Below are 21019 nucleotides of genomic sequence, written 5' to 3'. Positions count from 1 at the left end.
TTATGATGCACATAGACGCAATGCAATGTTTATTTATTTATCTTTGGGGGTGGTTTGCTGAACGCACTAAGCGCGTGACCAGGAGGAACTCTCTCACGCGCTGTGACGTCGCGTGTGAAGCGGTGTGAAGGATGCTCAGCTCAGACTCTCTGTGCACTCACACAGCATCATGTCTACTATGATGAGTGGCTTACTGAACATGGCGAGTGTGGCGGATTTCGAGGCGCTCGCGGCGGCGATTCCCGCCACTAAAGTTGAGATCACCGTGTCGTGCAGGTGAGTCGCGCGAGTGGGTCTGATGCACGTTTGATTAAACACACTCGTGCGTGGAGTTCCTCTGATAACATGCAATGTCTGATGCTTCTGGACTATGTGTCGAGTGTAAATGACATTTGATCTGCAGCTTGATATGAATTCTTGCTTAATGTGCTTGATATTACACATTATTGATATTATTTCGTGACTTTAATTTGTTGATCTAAGCGCGTGCTGATGTTATAACATGAATCAACTAGGAGAGATCTTGACAATTCTTTAAAAAAAGAAACGAAATTATTATTAGCAATTCACAGATATAATAGATTTTTTTAGGCTGCTGTAATGTAGGCTATTCAATGCATTTCGTTTAATCACTTTCAATGCAAAACCAATTCATGGTTACACCTGTAAAGCGTACAATGTTTTAAAATGCATAAAAACACGTGGTGCAAGCCATAAAGCCCATCATGTAGAAAAATGCATTATATATTTTCCATGTATATCATGTAGGCCTATGGATCCAGTTATTATCAAAAGCATGCACTATAATGGATACATTCATTGCTGTCTGTGAAAACCAGGTTTAAGTCTCAAAATCGAAATATAAGATAACAACCATTAACATTTGATTATAGTCTTATATTTTACTATGAATTCAAGTTTTACTCAGTCAACATTAAAGATATCACGGTTATATTTTATCTGGGTTTTCACAAACTAGGTCACGTATAGGCTTGTATGACTGATGTCATGCATGTTTGGTGTGGTGGATGTCTTATGCATTCTTGCAGACAGCTCTCTGTTCTTCAATGTTACATAATAAGTGCATGTATGAAGCTATGATGTCTTGAGAAGCAGCACCGTTATTTTTATTTATAGAAATCATTAACTTTCTTAGACCTCAGAAGTAAAATCAGATGCACACAAAGGGCATGCATTGATATGGTAAAAGGAGAATTATTTCAATCTAGTCAACTTTTGTTATAGAAATGCGCTACACCTCAGATCAGTCTTATGGGTCTGCTGTGAATAAATGAGCGTTGCTATGGGGTGAGTGTACAGTATATAATGTGAAGGGAATTTAGCTCTTAAATAACATTTGGAAAACACACAATTATGAAACCTGTGCTGTATGAGATTGGTGATCATTTATATTTGTCAAGGGCTGGTTTGAAAGTCTTATTTACAGAATAACTATATAATAGATACAACAATGTATAAAATACAGCAGTCATTACAGGATGACATTTTGCTGCCTGTATATATTTTATACTCTTTTTTTAATTTAATTTCAACAATGTTTTACGGTTATATATTGTCTTTTTAAATGTACAATTTAACAGTAGATGAAAATTATGTTATATGTTTACTGTAGAATTTTGACATTTTCTCTCTGAGAAGAGATCTAATGTTCCACATAAATCCTGTTTTTACTGTTCGATGAAAACAGTGCGAATGGAAAACACCAATGTAAGAATTCAGATGCTACTCAAGACAGACACTGACAGTTGCAAAGGTGAAAAGAAAAGCTTTTTGACAGTGAGGACGCAGAGTATGGAGGACCGAGAGTGCCGATTAGCAATAAAACGAAGAATCAATTGATAGCAGAGAGCATCTGTATCGACTGATTGATTGTTTGGTCTGAGCGTATAGAAGCGAGACCCTTTGGGCTGGAGGTTGTGTCAATACTCACAGAAAGAGGTGAATCTGCCTTCAGTAACATTTCCTCCAAGTATTTTAAAACTAAGATGAGAGCGATCGATTCGGTCCATCAGTCTGATATATGAGTCACATAGACTCAGCGGTTCATAATTTTACTGTAAAACGTCATGTGCTTCAAAACCTGTATCTGACTGTTTCTTCTGTGAAATAAAATAGAAGATATTTTGATAAATGTTTCGGTGTTTTTTGTACATATACAATGAAAGTCAACGGGGTTCAGTGTTGTTTGTTTGCTTACCAACATTCTTCAAAATATCTTCTTTCATGTTCTGCAGAAGAAAGAAAGTCATACAGGTCTGGAATGACATGAAGGTGAATAAATAATGCAAGGATTTACATTTTTTGGGGTGTACTGTCCCTTTAACTGTAAATCGTTGTTGAAATAATGTTTTTGAGAATGTTGAAATGTTAAAAATATAATGTATGTGTATGTACAGTATACGGTCAACGACATTCTATTCTGAAACGCCTGAAACATTCTTACTGTATTATGCTAAACTGTAACTTTCTTGCAATCACAGCTTCCAGTGAAATGTGCTTATACCGCAACACAGTCTCCTTTGAAACCACAAGCCTTGAATTTCAAAGGCTATTAAGATATCACACATCTGCAGACTTCTACGATGATACTGTGTTTCCCCCTGACACAAGTGTTTTGTTTTAATAAAGCCATACTTCACAACCCTGCTATTATGAAGTCAGCATTTTAAGATGAATATTAAATTCATACTTTGCCCATCATCAATACTTTTATGACATAAATTGCTCCTCAATCCGGTGATCTTTACTTAGCGTGTGTTTGGAGGCCTTTTCATTTGAAGCCCCACAGAGGGCAAATCCTCATTATCCACGCTAAACATTATCACACATGATGCTTTAATTACACACCTCATGAATTATTCCTCTGTGTTTCACCATCGTGTGCTCGATAGGAGTGCACGATAAGTGCGGAAGAAGCGTGGGGATAATGTTCATTAAATCATTAGAGGATTGAAAGTGAATGTGATTGGCAGTCGTTTATGATGGAGATCGTGCGATGGGGGTGATGGATCTGAAATGGGTGCGTTGTTTCGTGGGGAAGTGGCTGTGTAAATGTTTTATGAAGATTCTTGAGATTAAGATGTGTCGACCCCTTAATCCAGTCAGCTGTGCATTATTTGTCATGTGACTATAGGGCAATTCTGTGAAAATGTCAACCTTACCATGAAAAAATAAAGTTCTTTTGTGAGGTCTCTCTTGAAGTTTTTAAAGCATTTGTTTTATTTTTAATGCATGATTTTTCATAGTCAGGTAAATTCCATTTTCAGGATTGTCACATCCATAACGGTACATATTCCTCATGAATGGACACACATGAACATTAAAATAAAGTAACTATTTTATGTTCTATGAAGAGGCATCCCTTCTCCATTCGTTGGGTATTATTGCTTCAGGTTTGTGCATTTTATTCACAGAACTCCTACAAAGTTTGTCGTCTCTCAAAAATGGTGTACTTTTTTGTCACATCCATAATGCATGATTATTTCTCTTTTTGAAACCAGAAAACTTCTCGGTTACGACTGTAACCTCCTTTCCCTGATGGAGGGAATGAGACGTTGCGTTGAGAGACAGACTGGGGTTTGATCTTGAGAACCTATCATCTCCGAGAGGAATTTTAAAATGCCAATGGGCTTGGCGAATGGCATACGCACGCCAGTCCCCGCCCCGTACATACGGGTATAAAAGGGAGATGGCGGCGGCCATTCACTCATCTTTTGGGCTGAGGAACCTGAGAGGCATCTCCCGGTCACTGCAGCGGGTCGGCGAAGCGTTGTGGCATGAAGACACAACGTCTCGTTCCCTCCATCAGGGAAATGAGGTTACAGTCGTAACCAAGACATTCCCCTTCAGTCGGTCTCTCAACGTTGTGTTCAGAGACAGACTGGGGACCTATCTTTACACGCCACGGCACTGAGCCGTATCACAACCTCCAGCGGAGTGACACTGACTGGACTAGCGAGTCACAAGTGAGCGCTACTGCGAGACGTAATCTTCCAGTGGGATCAGCACTTAGGTGCATACCCTGAAAGGCTCGTACCGTCGGCCATCACAGACTGTGGCATTCATCTCTATTAGCGAGGCGCCGTAAGGAACACTGAGGAAACACTGCTCTCCTCAGTGAAGAGTCTGTTACGGAGGCCACATCCTACCACAAGGGGAGGTTACATGTGGAGACACCAATATGGTCTCACCAGTGGGGAGAACAACATGAGAGAAAATTGCCCGAACCCGAATAGGGGGGACTGAACCCAGGTGGAGTAACCACCGGAGGGGAGGTCACAGGTTCACCGACAGGGGAACCAAGAGTGAGGAATTCATCATACGGGATGACCCTGTAGGGGAGTAACAGCCCCCGAGCCCGCTAGCTGGGAGCGCACCGAGAACCGAGAACGAAGAATGGCACCGGGGAGATGCGTGGCTTTTGACTACGCTCTGACCCCAGAAACCATGAATCCAGCCGCGAGCATCATCTTGAGCTTGACCGCCCGGGGGCGGGGGCGGGAGCTCAGAGAGGTCTTCCGCATCTGATGCCAGGAGGTAGCTGTCCGATGCTATGACAGAGAGTGCGTCCTCATCCCTCTGTCGAGTCTGCCCGCTATGGGACGGTCCACCGCCGCTCATCGGGGACGAGCCAAGTGAGCGTGGTGGGGTATGGGTGGTCCGCGAAGCCGAATCTGACGGAGCGACATCCATAGGTACCCCCAAATCACCCCCGCTGCTCAACGAAGTGGTCGACCTCGCCGAAGCGGCAGTCGAACTCGCCTGGGAAGCAGACGGGGTTGCAGCAGCGCTCACAAAGAACGTAGCCAGCCGTGACCACAACACCTTGATCGCCATGTTCTCACACACAGAAAATGCCGGATCGACAAATCCTGCCTCAGCATGCTTGACCCCCAAGCATGTGACGCAGGATTCATGCCCGTCTGACTCAGGGATGAGTCTGTCACACCCAAGGACACAGCTGCGAGACATGTTCGCAACTGTGAGAAATTTGCTCTTTTAGGTCTGTAGCTCGCTACCGAGACGCCCAGGGGAAGTCCTCTCTCAGGAGGGAGAAGTCCGCTGCTCTGCGTCGTAAATCCAGCAGTAGAAATCGTTGACGAATCGAAGAGTCTCGAAGAGATAATGCTTGACATAAGCCACGCAGGTTCCAAAGAACAAAGGATGAGTGAATGGCCGCCGCCATCTCCCTTTTATACCCGTATGCACGGGGTGGGGACTGGCGTGTGTGTGCCATTCGCCAAGCCCATTGGTGTTTTAAAATTTCTCTCGGAGATGATAGGTTCTCAAGATCAAACCCCAGTCTGTCTCTCAACACAACGTCGAGAGACCGACTGAAGGGGAACTTGATATTTTTCTGATGTTTGAACTCTATCAACAAGGGTTTAGTAAAATATAAACAAATGGTTAAGTATATTGTTTTATGTACACGGATCGGCACGATGACATTAATGCAACTCGAGAGAGAATCGAGAGCCGTATGCTTTTAAATCGTGCTCTCAGTACTGCGATGTCATCCGTCGATCGGTCTGTGTGGCGCCGAATGAAATCAAACAAGCCTAATAACATGGATTCATCTAACGTTATCAACTCGAAGACGTCCTTGCTTTTCCTCGCCATCATGTTCATTTTGCACTGGTCGGTCTGTGACTAGTAACCAACTGTCATCAACAACCAATTTATGTATGTCTATACAACTGTTTACGTTTATGTGCGCATGCCCAGCGTGTCTGAATGGTCATGTGACATGCGTTTTCGGTAGTGTAGTGTAAACGCACATTTTTTCTAAAACGCATGTGGAAACGGCAGTATAAACGAGGATCGTTTTTTTTTAAACACCGTTTTTGTACGACAACAGGCTAATGTAAACACCAGCTAGGCCAAGGCGGGGACTAATTTGCATATACTGTATATGGCTCCTACTAAATGAAGCATGGTGTATGGTTACGTTCAAGCTGTTTCAGACCACAAAGACATTATTTTCACAGAAATATGTAATTAGGTTTAAATATGAGTTATGATGGATTAAAAAAATCATAAATAAATAGGTTTTCTTTCAGGTTTTAGTTATGTGTTATATATCTGTTTGGGGTTATAGGTTACATATGTGTTTAGGGTTGTGTTTTACATTTGAGGGGGTTCTGTTTGTATATACACAGAGGACATGGTTTATTACAGTTAAGTTGTTGGTGTTATTTGCATAGTTAGAGAAGAGGTTATTGGAATAGTCCCGTTTGGGCATTAATGTTGATTAACTCCCGAATAACATTAAATGAGCTTTTTATTTTTATTTTATTTTTAATACTTTTCTCCATCATTATGTTTCTTTCAATACTTCCGAGCCAAGTTCCCCTTTGACCATAATAGTCCTCTCAAAAAAACAATACATTCCATTGCCAAAATAATAGTCCTTATTATGATGCATTTATGCAACACAACAAATACAATCTTTGTTTTCATTTAATCTTCATACATTTCATATATGCATTTGACATGTAAGCATCAAACAGATACTTATGAATCATATTTGTCAGAGGAGGTATCTATGGCAACAGTGCGCTGCTTGAGCATTTTACATTAGGAACAGTATTGAACGGTATATTGACAAAACATAAATAGGTTCTGTTGTTGTTTCTCATTGCACATCATAAGTATATCACAAAAGAACACATTTTGGTTGGTGCAAGATGAATATCAACAGTTGAGAATCATAAGACTGAGAAAATGACTGTAACACATTACTGCTGTATTTACATTCAAAACCACATGATCATTTTAGGTCAGTAGTGTATTTGTGAGGGAGAGAGAAGTTGTAAACGCTTTAAAAGAGTCTTAAATAACTTTCTTTCTTTCTTTTACAGAAACCTCTTGGATAGAGACACTTTCTCAAAATCTGACCCAAGTAAGCTCTTTGGCCTTGTTCTTCCCTAGACGCATGTTATGTGTGTTATTTATTCTTGTGTGCAGTGACATGTTGTGGATGCAAAAAGGTGTTTATTTGTTTAAAAGAAAAAGATCGCAAAACTAGCACATCTGACTCAAATCTTAGTAACAGTAGGCAGGTGGACTGAAAGCATGATGGGTTAATTCATACTCATCATCAGATCTGTATACTCGCTGCATGGAGCTTCATTACCTGCTTGCGTTCATTATGATCTCAGCTCTTGATTACTGCATGAAACCCTGCTGCACGAAACCCTGCTGCACTGCAAACATCATGCATTACTACTTCAGTCTACTTTTGAGGAAAAATATCTCCGTCACATAAGACTTGTTCAAGCCGAAACGTATTTGATGTCATTAAAAGGAAGACTTAAATTTACAGTATGACAACATCAGTCATTTTATTGCAATGCAGTTTTTATTGCTATTGCTGTTTTTATAGGGAATTTAAAGGGGTCATATGGCGCAAATACGTGTTTTCTGTGTCTTTGGTGTGTTATAAGTTGCCCATGTATGTATTAGACACGTAAAATTGCAAAAATTCAAGTGTTGGAACAAAAGATGCATTCTATCTAAAAGCGAATGCTCACCCAGACCTGCCTGAAACGCCTCGTGTAACCACACCCCCACAAATCTACGGCGGTTTGTGGTATGATTTGACTAAGACCGCCCAAATGCCCACAAGTAAGGTGGGCTTACCTGTCAGTAAAACTGCTTTGGAACCTGATGTTCCAAATATGGTAAGAGGCGTTACATTTCCGTCACACGCTTGCGGTCTTTGACCAGTCACTACACACTGGTTAACTGGCCAATCATAGCACACCTCGCTTTTCAGAGTCATGAGCTTTGTTCAAAATCTGCACGTTTCAGAGAGGCGGGGCAAAGAGGAGATACAAACATGCACGGTATGTGGAAAATACAGCGTTTTTGAACCTTAAATTGTGTATATACATTACATTACATCTAAAACAAATGATAATATTACTTTTAGCAGTGCCATATGAACCCTTTAAGAGATGAACTTTTTTACACACGTGTTTGTGTGTGTGCAAAAAACAAAAGGGTATATTGAATTCTTGCATTTGTATGTTTGTGTTTATTTGTGTGTGGAGTGCGTGGCCTTGTTTTTATATCCCGGTGGGGACCTAAACCTGAATACACACCAACTAATGGGGACTCGTGTCACCTTATGGACAAAAATTGAGGTCCCCATGGGCAAAAAAGTCTATAAATCGTACAAAACAATCTTTTTTGAAAATCTAAAAATGCCTAAAGTTTTGTATGATCTATGATCTTTAGGTTTAGGGGTTGGGGATAAAATAGCAGTTTGTACAGTATAAAAATCATTACGCCTATACTGTCGACACAGAGATATTAACCAGACATGTGTGTGTGCGTGTGAAAAGCAGATGTTGTGTTCAGCTGATTACAGCTGCTGACATTCACAGCTTTAATGAACATACAGATGCATTTGACTGCAGGCGTCACATCGTTCGTTCCGTTATGCGGCTGATTAAACTGACTACATCTGACAAACACACACACAAACGCACACACACACGCACACACACACTCTCATGTCTGGTTTACTATCCCCGTGGGGACAGTCCATAGGCGTAATGTTTTTTATACTGTACAAACTGTATATTCTATCCCCTATCCCTAACCCTATCCCTAAACCTAAAGATCATAGAACACTTTTTGCATTTTCAGATTTTTAAAAAATATTGTTCTGTACAATTTATTAGCTTTTTTGCCCATGGGGAACTCAATTTTGGTCCCCACGGTGACACGAGTCCCCATGTGTTGGTGTGCATTCAGGTTTAGGTCCCCACCGGGATATACAAACATGAACACACACACACACACGCACACACACACACACACACACACACACACACACACACACACACACACACACACACACACACACTGTACATGCATGATTATATGCTCTAAAAGCTTTTGTTTCAATTCCTTCCATAATTATATCATATTAGTAAGCTTGTGAAGTACATACCTGTGCAGCTGTCTTAAATATTTTCTACATTTTAGTAGATACATTATACATCAGATACATACTGTGTATATTATATACAAACACATACATTACATATATTGTATAATGGTGATCAAGATTTCTAGTACCAAAATCAGTGATCGGTTTAGTTTTGTAGACAAAAATATAATGGTGCCAACATATTAATTTCTGTCATTACTTAATTTTTTTAAAATGAATTAGACCAAAAAACGAAGAAAAAGCAACACGAGGTCAAAAGAAACGTGAACTCCTTTAATAGTGTTTATAAAGCATATAGTTCAATACTATCAATCCCATGAAATCAACGAAAAGCTATACTGCACATTACAAAATAAATATTTTTGCTAGAATACAGTATGTATAGATACTTAAAAGCTACATATGACTGTAGGCAAAGCCTAAATCCATGAATAGAATGGCATTTAAAACACACAGGATTAGACAACAGCTAAATTTACCATGGGGGTATTTTTCTCCCCCACATTTTTTCTAATATTTTGAGGCATTTTTGTCACCTCTGGTGGCATGTTTCTGCTAAGCTCTGAATGAGAATACAGTCTTGATTTGAACACATGCCTCCAGTGTTTCCAGCTCCTCATACTGTAGGATTTTTTTGGATCATCATGTGAGCAGCGTGGTAGAGCGTCACATTTGCTGAGATGTGCTGACGTGATCGCACAGACTCCTTCCTACATTCACCGGCCAAAAGACTTGAGATTCAGGAACTCCAGACAGCTAAATATAGATTCTCTGCTTATACCCACCATCACTGCCTCTCTCTCTCTTTCTCTCTCTCTGTGTGTGTGTGGCCGTCCACAGCACTGCATGTGATATTTAAGGCAGAATTTTCTGTGTCTAGGGAACATGTCATTTTGTGTAGTGGCAGATTCCTAACCCTGATACTAAATATGTGGTTGCAGTATTGATTTTCATCCCTGCAATTCTCAGACAAGAACGACTGCATTGTGATGATATGATTATGTTTCAGAAAAGTAAACCTATAGAGAAAATTGTATTGATCAGAAGTTGCTCTTAGATCAGAGGATTTAATGTTCTCAGATGTTTTTCTTCTAAGTATCAATTTAGTCTCTAAAATTGCTTAGGAGAAATTAAAACAAACACAAATTGGTACTAATACTATGGAAGTGTAAAATGAATGCAGATTGATGAGGTAAAATAGTCTGGATTTTGGTAAATTTGGATGAACATTTTGACTTTTGATTGCAGACTTGGAAAGCAGTTTGTGACATTGTTGGGATCTCCTTTAGTCTCTTTTAGATTTTTTCTCAGGAGAAATATCCGAGACGCAGGAGACTGAAGCAAACATTTCCGTTCACTCTACATTTAATCTCTTTGATGTTAATTGACTTAATTATGAGAAAATCTTCATATATTTGTGAAATTTAAGTAATATTCATTTAACATATAAAATAAAAAATGTACATCTTAAATCCAATAAAAGTGTCTGCGAAATTCATAAATGTAATGAAAAATTACCCCTTGCTTGGCCACTTCTAATCAAATTCTTCCAATGATCTGAGCGATGCCACATGCATTCATTTTCTAAAGGATTTTGGAAGAAGGATCTGAGATTACCAGTAACACTTTCCTCTTAGCCAATAACCCAACCTCATATCTCATTATTTCATTAAAGATATTATATTCGTTTTGAATTTTCATCTTATTTTCCTTGAATTATATATTATGTTTTTTTTAAGCATCCAGGTCACCATATGCATCTACACACCCAGCTGAACAGAACGTCTTGGTTACGGATGTAACCTCGTTTCCCTGATGGAGGGAACGAGACGTTGTGTCGAACCGACAGAATGGGGTTTGTCTTGAGAAGCTATCATCTTCTGAGTATTTAGAAAAGGCCAATGAAAATTGGCGAATGAAATTTGCATGCCGGGCTCCTCCCCGGATGTCCGGGTATAAGAGGGAAGCCGGCGTGCTCATTCATTCACCTTTGGTCTGAGGAGCCTAAAGCATCCTCCCCCGACCGCTGGGGTGGGCGGCCAGTGTTGTGGCATGAGGGACACAACGTCTCGTTCCCTCCATCAGGGAACCGAGGTTACATCCGTAACCAAGACGTTCCCTTTCTGTCGGTCTCTCGACGTTGTGTCGAACCGACAGAATGGGGTTCCTATGGAAAACGCCACAGCACTGAGCCGCGTCACAATCTCTGCGGAGCGACGTTGACTGGCCTGGGCGAGTCAGACGAACACGCTAGCGCGAAATTATGACCTTCCAGTGGAGAGGAAGGGGGACCCAGAGCTTTCCACAAAAAGTTGGGAAGCCCCCTAACGCCGGCCGTCACGGGCGGAGGCCTAATTCTCTAAATGGCGAGAAGCCGCCCGGCACCGTACGGGCCACTGGGTAAGCATTATTCCCCCCCCCGGGGGAAAAACGCTGCAGAGACCACTACCTACCGTAGGGAGGAATTAGTGGAGACACCACATGGTCTCACCATCAGGGGAGAACTCATGGGAGGAATGTGCGGACTGCAGGAGTTAACCGCAAGGTGGGAGTCCACCTTGGGAGGTCATGGGTTGCCAAGGTGGGAACCATTCATGAGGATACATCAGACGGAACAGCCCACGGAAGGGGGGTTACCACGTCTGGAGCACTAGGGCCGGTTAGAGCTATCTGGGAGATAACTCAACTGTTCCCCGGCCTAAGGGGGCAGGGCTGCTCTGCCCAGCCTGCCCCCTGGAAGGGTGCTTAGTGATGGATGGAATGCCTGTTCTTTACCCGAGAAGAAAGAAGTGAGGCGGGATAGCCGCTGCTCCCCCCGGAGCCCTAACGGTTGCCAGTCCTACCTGTTGCCCTGCAGGACGCGGGCTGACACCGGTTCTACACGGAGGTTGTAGAACCTCGCGAAGGTATTGGGCGTAGCCCAACCCTCAGCTCTGCAGATGTCTGCCAGAGAGGCGCCCTGAGCCAGTGCCCACGAGGAGGCGACACCCAGAGTGGAATGTGCCCTAACTCCTAAGGGGCAGGGGCGATCTTGCGACCGGTATGCCAAGGATATGGCATCCACGATCCAGTGCGCCAGTCTCTGTTTGGAGACAGCTCTCCCCTTCTGCTGACCTCCAAAACAGACAAAGAGCTGCTCAGAGCTTCTGAAGCTCTGCGTGCGGTCCAAGTAGAGGCACAGTGTGCGTACTGGACACAATACGGACGGGGTTGGGTCTTCCTCCCCAGAGGGGAGCACCTGCAAGTTCACCACCTGGTCCCGGAAGGGAGTGGTGGGAACCTTGGGCACGTAGCCGGGCCGTGGTCTCAGGATAACGTGAGAGTCTCCAGGCCCAAATTCTAGGCAACCCGAGGACACAGAGAATGCTTGTAGGTCCCCTACCCTCTTGAAGGAGGCGAGCGCTACCAGGAGGGCCGTCTTTATCGACAGGCGAGAAAGATCGGCCTCTCCTAGGGGCTCGAAGGGGGGCCTCTGGAGGCCCTCCAGGACCACTTCGAGGTCCCAAGAGGGTACGGGGCGTGGGCGAGGCGGATTCAACCATCTCGCGCCCCTCAGGAACCTGGTGACCAGGTCGTGCTGTCCTAGAGACTTACCAGCAACTGGATCGTGATGTGCGGCTATAGCGGCAACATACACTTTCAGTGTGGAAGGGGAGAGGTTCTTCTCAAGTCTCTCCTGGAGAAAGGACAGTACGTACCTGATCGAGCATCTCTGCGGGTCTTCTCCGTGAGAAGAGCACCAAGACGAGAAGATGCGCCACTTGAAGGCATACAGTCTCCTAGTGGCCGGGGCCCTAGCCTGTGTGAGAGTCTCTACCACCGCCGGGGGTAGGCCGCTCAGGATCTCCTCGTCCCGTCCAGGGGCCAGACATGGAGGTCCCAGAGGTCTGGCCTGGGATGCCAAAACGTGCCCTTCCCCTGAGAAAGAAGGTCCTTCCTCAGGGGAATCGGCCAGGGGGGAGTTGTTGTCAGAAGCACCAGCTCTGAGAACCAAGTCCGGTTGGGCCAGTAAGGCGCAACTAGTAGCACTTGATGCTCCTCTTCCCTGACCTTGCACAGGGTCTGTGCAATGAGGCTCACTGGGGGGAAGGCGTACTTCCGCTTGTCCCGCGGCCAGCTGTGCGCAAGGGCATCCGTACCTAGGGGACCGTCGGACAGGGAGTACCAAAGCGGACAATGGGTGGAGTCCGGGGAGGCAAACAGGTCCACCTGCGCCTGGCCGAACTGCTCCCATATGAGCTGAACCGCGTGGGGGTGGAGTCGCCACTCTCCGCAAGGTGACCACTGACGAGAGAGCCAGTCTGCTGTCTGGTTCAGGTTGCCCGGTATGTGTATGGCTCGCAGGGAGCTGATCACCTGCTGACTCCACAGGAGGAGGCGTCGGGCGAGTCGTGTTAGCTGCCGTGAACGAACGCCACCCTGGTGGTTGATATACGCCACGGCAGCTGTGCTGTCCAACCGGACCAGCACGTGCCTGCCCTGCATGAGAGGTTGGAACCTCTTCAGTGCAAGTAGCACAGCCCACAACTCTAGGCAGTTGATATGCCAACGCAGGCGGGGGCCGTCCACCGCCCCGACACTGCGTGCCCGTTGCACACGGCACTCCAGCCCTGAAGGGAGGCATCCGTCGTTACTACGACGTGCCTTGACACCTGCCCTAGGGGGACCCCCGCCCGTAGGAAGGCCATAGACGACCAGGGGGTCAGGGTGCGCCTGCAGATAGGCGTGATGACCATACGCCTGCTGCCGGTGTGCCACGCTCTCCAGGGAACCCGACTCTGTAGCCAGTGTTCGAGCGGTCGCATGTGCATCAACCCGAGGGGGACCTCCCCCGCCGAGGATGCCATGTGCCCCAGGAGCCTCTGAAATTGTTTCAGGGGGACCGCTGGCTGCCTGAAGTGCTTCAGGCAGTGTAACACTGACTGGGCGCGCTCTGTAGTCAGTCGCTCTGTCATGGAGACAGAGGACATGGAGACATTGAGTCGAGTTCCATACCGAGAAAGGAGATGCTCTGCGCTTGCTCTTTACCCAGTTGACCTGTAGCCCCAACCGATCTAGGTGCCGGAGCACCAGTTCCCTGTGTGTACACAACAGACCAGCTGATGGTAGGACAGGGCAGGAACCGTCCCTATCCAACCCAGCGATGGAGTGGCTGGGTTCGGGCCCGATGGTAGCCTCGATCTCCCTGGGGTCTCTCCATCAGAGCCGCTTCTGCTTCCACGACGGCTGCTGACAGGGAGGCGGTTTCCTCTTCAACGTCCTTTTCCGGGAGGCAGCCTGGGAAGGGGGCACTGGAGCTGGAGCCGGAGTCGAAGAGGGCCGGGGCTGCTGGGAAGCAGACGCCGCTCGGGATCTCGAAGGCCTAGAGGCGGCCGAGTCACGGCGGGGCAGGATATGCTTGATGGCCTCCGTCTGCTTCTTCACCGTCGAGAACTGCTGAGAGAAATCCTCAACGGTGTCACCAAACAGCCCTCCCTGCAAGATGGGGGCATCAAGAAAGCGAACCTTCTCGGCATCCCGCATCTGCGCAAGTTTAAGCCAGAGGTGCCTCTCCTGGACCACCATGGTGGACATCGCCCGAACCAGGGCCCGTGCCTTCACCTTAGTCGCCCGTAGAGTGAGATCGGTGGCGGTACGGAGTTCCTGCATTACCGCTGAGTCGGTCTTACCCTCGTGAAGCTCCTTCAACGCCTTGGCCTGGTGGACCTGCAGGATGGCCATGGCGTGGAGGGAGGAGGCGGCCTGACCCGCATCCTTGTAAGCCTTCGACACCAGCGTTGCCTAAAACTTACACGCCTTGGATGGGAGTCTAGGCCGAGCTCTCCAGGTGGCCGCTGTCTGCGGGCACAGGTGCACCGCGACAGCACGCTCCACCTGGGGAATCTCGACATAGCCCCTGGCCACCCCATCATCGAGGGAAGTAAGGGCGACTGAGCTTTTCTGATTGGAACGGGCTGTGAGGGGCGCGTTCCAAGTCTTACTCAGCTCCTCATGCACTTCCGGGAAGAACGGGACCGGAGCTGGGCACGGCCTGGAGCCGCGCTCAGACCCCAGGTACCACGTATCCAGCCTCGAGCGCTGGGGTAAAGGCGGTGCTGTGCACTGCAGCCCAATGCTCGCGGCGGCCCGGAAAAGCATGGTTAACATCTCAATGTCCACTTCTTCCTGGGCTCTACCCCCCGGGGGAGGGAGGGAGGTCCGTGACCCTGCGGCTGGCGGGTTAACGTTCACAGTGATCCCCATATCACCCCCGGTGCTAACCGAAGCGGGCGGCACGGCCGTAGTCACTGTCGTCACGGATCGGGTAGCAGATAGGGTGGTGGCTTTATCCATAAAGAATACAGCCACCCATGACCGCAACGTCTGGATCGCCATCCGCCCACAGTGCGGGCAGGACATATCCACGAAGGCTGCCTCAGCGTGCCGGAGACCCAAACACCTGAGGCAGACATCGTGTCCGTCCCCTTCCTCAATGAGTGTGTCGCACCCAAGAGAACAGCGGGACATGCCACGCTGGAGAAATTTGCTCTTTTAGAAAAAAAAATTGCTCAGACACTTCCGGAACTGCCGAGACGCCCAGGTGAGAGTCGCTGCAGGAAGGGACCGTCCGCTGCGCCACGTCGTAGATTCCAGCAGGATTGGATCAGTGAAGATCTGAAGATCGCTCATCAGATGCTTAGGCTCTGAAGAACAAAAGGTGAATGAATGAGCACGCCGGCTTCCCTCTTATACCCGGACATCCGGGGAGGAGTCCGGCATGCAAATTTCATTCGCCAATTTTCATTGGCCTTTTCTAAATACTCAGAAGATGATAGGTTCTCAAGTCAAACCCCATTCTGTCGGTTCGACACAACGTCGAGAGACCGACAGAAAGGGAACTAAAGTTTACTGTAAAGAGATTCTCAGTGCATGTGGACAGCTGAGGCATATCTGTCTATGCACACGCACACACGCACACGCACGCACGCACGCACACACATGTTGGGTTTCCATGTTTTATAGGGACATTCCATAGACGCAATGTTTTTCATACTGTAAAAACTGTATATTATATTCCCTACCCCTAACCCACCCCCTAAACCTAACAATCACAAAAAACTTCCTGCTCTTTTAGATTTTCAAAAAAGTTAATTCTGTATGATTTATAAGCTTGTTTCCTCATGGGGACAAAAAAATGTCCCCACAAGGACAAGGGTTTTGGATATTGCCATCTTTGTGGGGACATTTTGTCCCCATAGCGTAGGGTTTACCCTGCCCACGCATACACACACACACACACGCACACACACACACATGTTGGGTTTCCATGTTTTATGGGGACATTCCATAGACGTAATGGTTTTTATACTGTACAAACTGTATATCATATTCCCTAACCCTACCCCTAAACCTAACAATCACACAAAACTGTCTGCTCTTTTAGATTTTCAAAAAAGTTAATTCTGTATGATTTATAAGCTTGTTTCCTCATGGGGACCAAAAAATGTCCCCACAAGGACAAGGAATTTGGATATTGCCATCTTTTTGGGGACATTTTGTCCCCATACCATAGGGTTTACCCTTCCCACGCATACACACACACACACACACACACACACACAAACTCGTCTCCTAGGACAGACAAGAGTGCAGGCGGTCATAAAGTCACACACCATGAAGTCTACGAGACTCTGGAGTCCAAATGCAAGATGAAAGTGTGTGAATATTACATGCTCAGCGGATGATGATGGTTTTCTTTTGTAACGAGGCTTATTTTTAGACACACTCTGATGGCAGGTATTGGCTCGTGTTTAGAAGAAGGCCCCCTGGACAGTCGAACAGATGTTTGGAAACAGAAATATTTCAGCTGCCTGCTGTTGCTTGTGATATGAATTGGCATCACTTCTGAGTGTGTTTGTGTTAACTGTACTGCTCATCTCACTGCATGCCAGACAAAAAATGTGCCAATGATGTCCCAAAAGCCCTTAACGGGATAAAATTAAAATTCTGTCATCATTGACTCACCCTCGGTTTGTTTTAAACCTGTTTTTCCCTTTATGGTTCTGTTGAACGCAAAAAAAAAGAATTTGAGGAACCAAACAGATCTCATCCCCCATTTACTGCCATAGTAGGGAAAAGAAATGGGAGTAAATGGGTGATGAGATCGGTTTGGTTACTGACATTCTTCCAAATATCTTCCTTTGTGTTTAGCAGAACAAATAAACCTATTCAGGTTTGAAACAATCTGTGCATGATTAAATAATGACAGAAGTTTCATTTTTGGGTGAACTATCCCTTTTTAACATCTTTGTTTTTATGTTTTTATACTCTTTTTAAACTAGCCAACCAAGGCTGTATGAGGCTTTTAATTGATGTCTGTTGCTTTAGTCTTCTTTATGCTTCTATATGTTTGACCAAATTAAGTTAGTAAATTGTTGTATTAAAAGGTAGCCAATAAGTTAGAAGATGCGTTTCCAACAGGATGAATCCACCTAGGAAGGGCACTTCAGAGTGAGAACAGTCACAGTCGCCATGTTAAAGGGTTCCAAACCAAAGTGCACAAAATGTGCCACTTTGAAATGAGGGAACTAATAGACACTTTGCTCCCATAATTCTTTTATGAAGGTTTAATTTGTTTGGCATGAAATAAGAGGAACAGTTTTGTGGTCCCCTTTAGCACTCCATATGAAGTGATCACTCTGGAGGGTAAAGGGCATAGCTCTCTTTTTTACTTTAACTGTTCCTCCAAATAGGGTCGGTCTTATACTTACATCCTACCTCACATTCATCACACCTCAGCTCTTGTATGTTTAATGTTGAATGATTGTTGTGATACTTGTTGTTTGCTACATGCACCTTTAAACGACATGTCATTCTTCTGCATTCTGCATGTGTGGAAGAATGACAATAAAGTTGATAAAGATAAAGAGTTGAAATAGGCAACTTTTTAAAGACGTTTGAAAGAAATGTTTGTGTATTTTAATATCACATTTTGTTTTTGTGTAGTTTGTGTGCTGTATACTCAAACGGTGGCAAGCAGGGAGTGGAGAGAGGTATTGTGTTTTCTATCATTTCTAAATTTATATTTGTAGATAATATTCGATGACCATTTACACAGCTTTTTTGTTTTTCTCTGCTTCTAGTTTGGCAGAACAGAAGTGATTGACAACACCCTGAATCCAGACTTTGTGCACAAATTCATCTTAGACTACTTTTTTGAAGAAAGACAAAACTTACGCTTTGACCTGTAAGTATATCATTAAACAAACGTATGTGTGTGTTTATATGTTTGTGTAAACAATTCATTTCGAAGTGGAGCATCATATTTTATTACCACTTTGTTTTGTTGGCCAGTGCCACAAAATGTTTTTAAAGTGTTAATCTAAATCTATTTCGAAACACAAATGTCTAAAATGTGAACTTTTTATTTATGCTGATTTCACACACACTTTTTAGTCAATTCAGACTATTAGTCATGTCATTGGCAATGTGATCCTGTTTGTTAGAACACCGCGTCAGCAGCGAAAAAGGCATGGGTTTGATTTTCCCGCAACACCCATACTGATACCTTGAATATATTGTAAGTCACCCTGGGTAAAATATGAAAAGTGCCTGGAAAAAAACACACAGATTTACTTCACTTTAAGCTATTAAACCCATTCAGTAAGTGCTAAAAACACAGTTTTGTTTGATTTTACACACACACACACGCACGCACGCACGCACGCACGCACGCACGCACGCACGCACGCACGCACGCACACACACACACACACACACACACGCACACACACAGATACACACGGCCTGCAGAGTCTTGGATTTCTTCTGCTCAGTGAAGCACATTATACAGCAGTATCCCAGAAATTACATTGATGTATTATTCACCATCACACACATGTATGTGGTCAAACACACACCACACGACCTCCTTTATAGAATTAACACAGAAAAACAATCCATACATTCGATTTAATTGCCTTTTTCACAACAAAAGGTTAAGCAGAACGTCACTGACAGGTGTGTGGTGCTCTGGGTTGGTCATGTAACCAGCTCGCTGACCTGTCATTTAGGATGTGAAGTATTGACGATATGTCAGATATTGAGACTATACATATTATTGATATATCACACTGTGCATAACGTCTTGGTTACGGATGTAACCTCGGTTCCCTGATGGAGGGAACGAGATGTTGTGTCGAACCGACAGAATGGGGTTTGTCTTGAGAACCTATCATCTTCTGAGTATTTAGAAAAGGCCAATGAAAATTGGCGAATGAAATTTGCATGCCGGGCTCCTCCCCGGATGTCCGGGTATAAGAGGGAAGCCGGCGTGCTCATTCATTCACCTTTTGTTCTTCAGAGCCTACGCATCTGATGAGCTTCTCTACGATCTTGGGTGATCATTTTTCTGCTGGAATCTACGACGTGGACAGCGGACGGTCCCTTCCTGCAGTGACTCTCCCCTGGGCGTCTCGGCAGTTCCGGAGGTGTTCGAGCAAATTTCCTTTTCTAAAAGAGCAAATTTCTCCAGCGTGGCTTGTCCCGCTGTTCTCATGGGTGCAACACACTCATCGAGGAGGGGGACGGACACAATGCCTGCTTCCAGTACGCTGGGGCAGACGTTGTGGATACGTCCTGCCCGCACTGCGGGCGGTGACGATTCAGACGTTGCGTCACAGGTGGCTGTGTTCCCACGGGACTCAGCCACCACCTCGTTTGCTCCCCGTTCCGTGGCGGCAGGACTACGGCCCTGCCGTCCGCTATGGCAAGCAGCGAGGGTGATATGAGGATTACTGTGAGCGATAATCCGCCAGCCACGGCCTACGGACCGTTCACACCTCGTTTCGCTCGTCTGACCGTTCCCCAAAAAAGACGGTCCGCCGTCTTATTCCTCAATCACGTATTCGGACACGATGCGTGATGATGAGAGGTCTCTTGCAGCATCGGGGGGTGACGTACTGCCATCCGACTCCGACGATTCCTCGGGCTCCCTCCCTCGGGGGGTCGAGCCCAGGAAGAAGCGGACGTCGAAATGTCAGCCATGCTTTCCCGGGCCGCCGTGAGTGTTGGGTTGCAGTGCCCGCACTGCCTCTCCCGGCGCTCGCGGCTGGCTACATGGCGCCTCGGGTTTGAGCGCGGCTCCAAGCCGCGCCCGCCCCCAGTGCCGTGTTTACCGGAAGTGCATGAGGAACTTTGTAAGACCTGGAACGCCCCTTCCCGGCACGTTTCACGTCAAACAAAGTTCTGTCACCCTCTCTTCCCTCGAGGTTGAGACAGCTGGAGGATACGTCGGTGTCCCCCAGGTGGAGTATGCCGCCGCGGTGCACTCGTGCCCGTAGGTGGCGGCCACCTGGGGGGGCTCGACCTAGACTCCCATCCAAAGCATGTGGTGTCTCGGCATCTCTGGTGTCGAGAGCTTACATTGCGGCGGACCAAGCTGCCTCCTCTCTCCACGCTATGGCTCCTGCCAGGCCAGGGCGTTGAGAGAGCTCCACGAGGGTAAGACCGACCCAGCGCTTATGCAGGAACTCCGCGCCGCCACCGACCTCGCTCTACGGGCGACCAAGGTGACCACGCGGGCCCTGGGTCGGACGATGTCCACACTTGTGGTCCATGAGAAACTCCTCTGGCCGATCCTTGCGCAGATGAGTAACGCTGAGAAGGTCCGCTTTCTCGACGTACCCGTCTCGCAAGGGGGGGCTGGTTGGTGTTACTGTGGAGGGTTCTCGACAGTAAAAAGCAGTCCTCCGTGCCGCAACTCGGCCGCCTCGGCCGTCGAGTCCCGTGCACTGTCTGCTTCCCAGCAGCCCTGGTCCTCTTCAACGCCCTCCAGTGACCTGGAGGAGACAGCGAAGAGGAGACCATCGCCCCATCAGCAGCCGCGGGCAGCGGCTGTCATGGGATCACCTCAGGGGGATCGAGGCTACCATTGGGCCCGACCCCAGCCACAGCGCTGGTAGGTCGGATAGGGACGGTTCCTGCCCCGTCCCTCCATCTGCTGGCCCCCTCTGGGGGGCTGGCGCCCACTTACTCTCAAAAAGGAGAGTTTCCTCT

General features: G+C 46.2%; 1 protein-coding gene across 1 annotated transcript in view; it reads left to right on the top strand.

The window, feature by feature from the left end:
- Window positions 1-115: 115 nt before the first annotated feature.
- Window positions 116-21019, top strand: part of cpne8 (copine VIII) — a 55668-nt gene continuing 34764 nt past the window's right edge. Inside the window, exons 1-4 of the mRNA XM_057330205.1 lie at window positions 116-276; window positions 6882-6922; window positions 17969-18015; window positions 18106-18209. Coding sequence (XP_057186188.1) covers window positions 170-276; window positions 6882-6922; window positions 17969-18015; window positions 18106-18209 — 299 coding nt within the window. The 5' untranslated portion in view covers window positions 116-169. The remainder of the gene's footprint in view (window positions 277-6881; window positions 6923-17968; window positions 18016-18105; window positions 18210-21019) is intronic.

This window comes from Triplophysa rosa, linkage group LG3 (assembly GCF_024868665.1).
Source record: "Triplophysa rosa linkage group LG3, Trosa_1v2, whole genome shotgun sequence".
Lineage (NCBI taxonomy): Eukaryota > Metazoa > Chordata > Actinopteri > Cypriniformes > Nemacheilidae > Triplophysa > Triplophysa rosa.
Note: the sequence above shows the minus strand (reverse complement) of the source record. Positions and strands in the feature narration are given on the sequence as shown.